This window comes from Microtus ochrogaster, chromosome 4, assembly GCF_000317375.1.
Source record: "Microtus ochrogaster isolate Prairie Vole_2 chromosome 4, MicOch1.0, whole genome shotgun sequence".
NCBI classification, from domain to species: Eukaryota; Metazoa; Chordata; class Mammalia; order Rodentia; family Cricetidae; genus Microtus; species Microtus ochrogaster.
Window position 1 is genome coordinate 65,142,831 of NC_022011.1, and position 2,198 is coordinate 65,145,028.

Here is a 2,198-nt window from a genome sequence, read left to right on the forward strand (position 1 = left end):
ACCTTGGGGAAAGGTTGAAGAGGGGAGGGGAGAGGCAGGGAGGGGAGCAGAGAAAAATGTAGAGCTCAATAAATATCATGAAAAAAAAAAAAAGAAACCTTGACTCAAAAAAATGAACAACAAAAAGAAACAGTCTATAGCCAAAGGGTCCAGAGGGACTACGAACCCAGCCTATAGTGGTTTCATTGTTGCTTGCGTTTTACCGGCTTCCTAGTGCTTTCTAAAACCTCTAGACAAAACTTCTTCTCTGAAAGGCTTTGTCCTCCTCAAAATGATTGACAAGCCAGTCTGTGCTGATTCTGACAGGAAGGAGAATGGCATTCGTTTGTGTCTGTCTGTATGGTGCTGCCGACTGGACCTAGGATCTTATGTGCTGCTAGGCCAACACTGTACCAGTGGATTCTCTCTCTCTCTCTCTCTCTCTCTCTCTCTCTCTCTCTCTCTCTCTCTCTCTCTCTCTCTCTCTCTCTCTCTCTCTCTCTCTCTCTCTCTCTCTCTGTCTGGCCAGGGTGACAGGCATGAGAACAGGTTGAGTGGGTAGGTGCACAGACATCTCTGTGAAGTGGGCGGGTACATATGCATCTCTGGAAGGAGAAGTTTTGTAGTTCAAGCCTGCCAAGATTATAACTCTTTACGATGCAGCCAGGTTGGTCCTTAGTAGAAAGCCTCTTGCTATATAGTAATCTCACAAGGCTTAGGGATACTGGAGTCAGGCTTGGATAGCCATTCATCAACGACTTTCTAGACAGTTTAAAATGCCAGGTCTCCTCCCAGGACCAGAAATATGGCTCAGGTTCTATCCTTCTGACCAGTAACGCAGCGTTGCAGCCCATTGCCTGGCAGGCTGTGGACTATAAGGGGGAGTGGGGGTGTCCATCCCCGAAGTCCTCCAAGTCTGCTAATATAAACTTAAAATACTCCTTGCTATAGTAGGAGATTCCAAGGCGACCTGAATGCCCTAAGACTCTCTGAAATTGGACTCTTTTCCTTAAAGCTGAGAGAGAGAGAGAGAGAGAGAGAGAGAGAGAGAGAGAGAGAGAGAGAGAGAGAGAGAGAATGTTCTTCCTTGCTAGGTTTGCCAAACAACATACAGTTTTGTTTTTAATTTTCCACTTTCCACACAGGCATTCTTGGCAACCTTTAGGAAAAACTATGCGATACTATCACAATCAAGTTAAAGATTAATGTTAAGACAAACCCCAAAATTAACAGCGCAAACAAGGACCTTCTGGATTTTCTCTGCGGATTCCTGCCGGAGTTTGGTTTTCTTTAGTGTCTTCTGAATCTGCCCCCCAATAACACAAACTCCCTAAAAGAAAAGTGTTGGTGACCGACAGGATAAACGGACATGTTTCTGAGAAAGGGCATTTAAAATTGTGGATGCTCATCCTGCACCCTCTGCTCTGGTTGCCAATGCAAATGAGTCAGAGGGCTTGCTTCAGACAGTGAACTAATTGTGTAACTCTGCGACGGAAAGAGCCATTGGAGAGTACACGCTGACCTCACAGCCGAAAGGGGCTATTTAAAAGATGTGGAAACCAGATGTTTCAGCCGCATTCCAGCCGCTACTCTGAGAATTTCTCGTGGGCAGCCCCCGACACTGTAAACGGCTCGGCGACAGGAGACATGGTCCTTCTCCTTTGCCTGTGCGTCTTGCTGTGGGAAGAGGTTCACGGATGGGGCTACAAGAATGGAATCTTTCACAACTCCATATGGCTTGGTAAGAAATTTCACGCACCAGTTTCTTGTTGGGAATGTCGATCCTTTGACCTCAACAGAGGACTGAATCGAAGGAGTAAAAGTTTCTAGCATGTTCGAAGTTGATGTTTTCACAAAAGAATCTTTGAAAAGAGATATGTTGAACTGGCATGCCACTGAAAAAGGAAGTTTGCTGTTAAAACTTAAGGCTCTCCTTTTACACAATGTATTGTTCAACAAAAAAACACGGGTTAAGATGTGTCCTGGTGAAAATATATTTTAAGATTTTCAAAGCAGACATGGTAGCTCACTGGTAAGTATTTCTTTATGAAACTAAATCACCAGTATAATACAGGTTTATTTTTTTTTTATATAAAGGCAGTTTTGTTTTGTTTTTTTTTTTATTTTTTGGTTTTTTCGAGACAGGGTTTCTCTGTGGCTTTGGAGCCTGTCCTGGAACTAACTCTGTAGACCAGGCTGGTCTCGAACTCACAGAGATC

The 2,198-nt window shown here is 44.0% G+C and overlaps 1 protein-coding gene across 1 annotated transcript in view; it reads left to right on the forward strand.

Annotated features, from left to right (window-relative positions):
• The first annotated feature begins 1,424 nt into the window (after positions 1-1,424).
• Positions 1,425-2,198, forward strand: part of Tnfaip6 (TNF alpha induced protein 6) — a 15,191-nt gene continuing 14,417 nt past the window's right edge. The window contains exon 1 of the mRNA XM_005346400.2: positions 1,425-1,720. Coding sequence (XP_005346457.2) covers positions 1,543-1,720 — 178 coding nt within the window. The 5' untranslated portion in view covers positions 1,425-1,542. The remainder of the gene's footprint in view (positions 1,721-2,198) is intronic.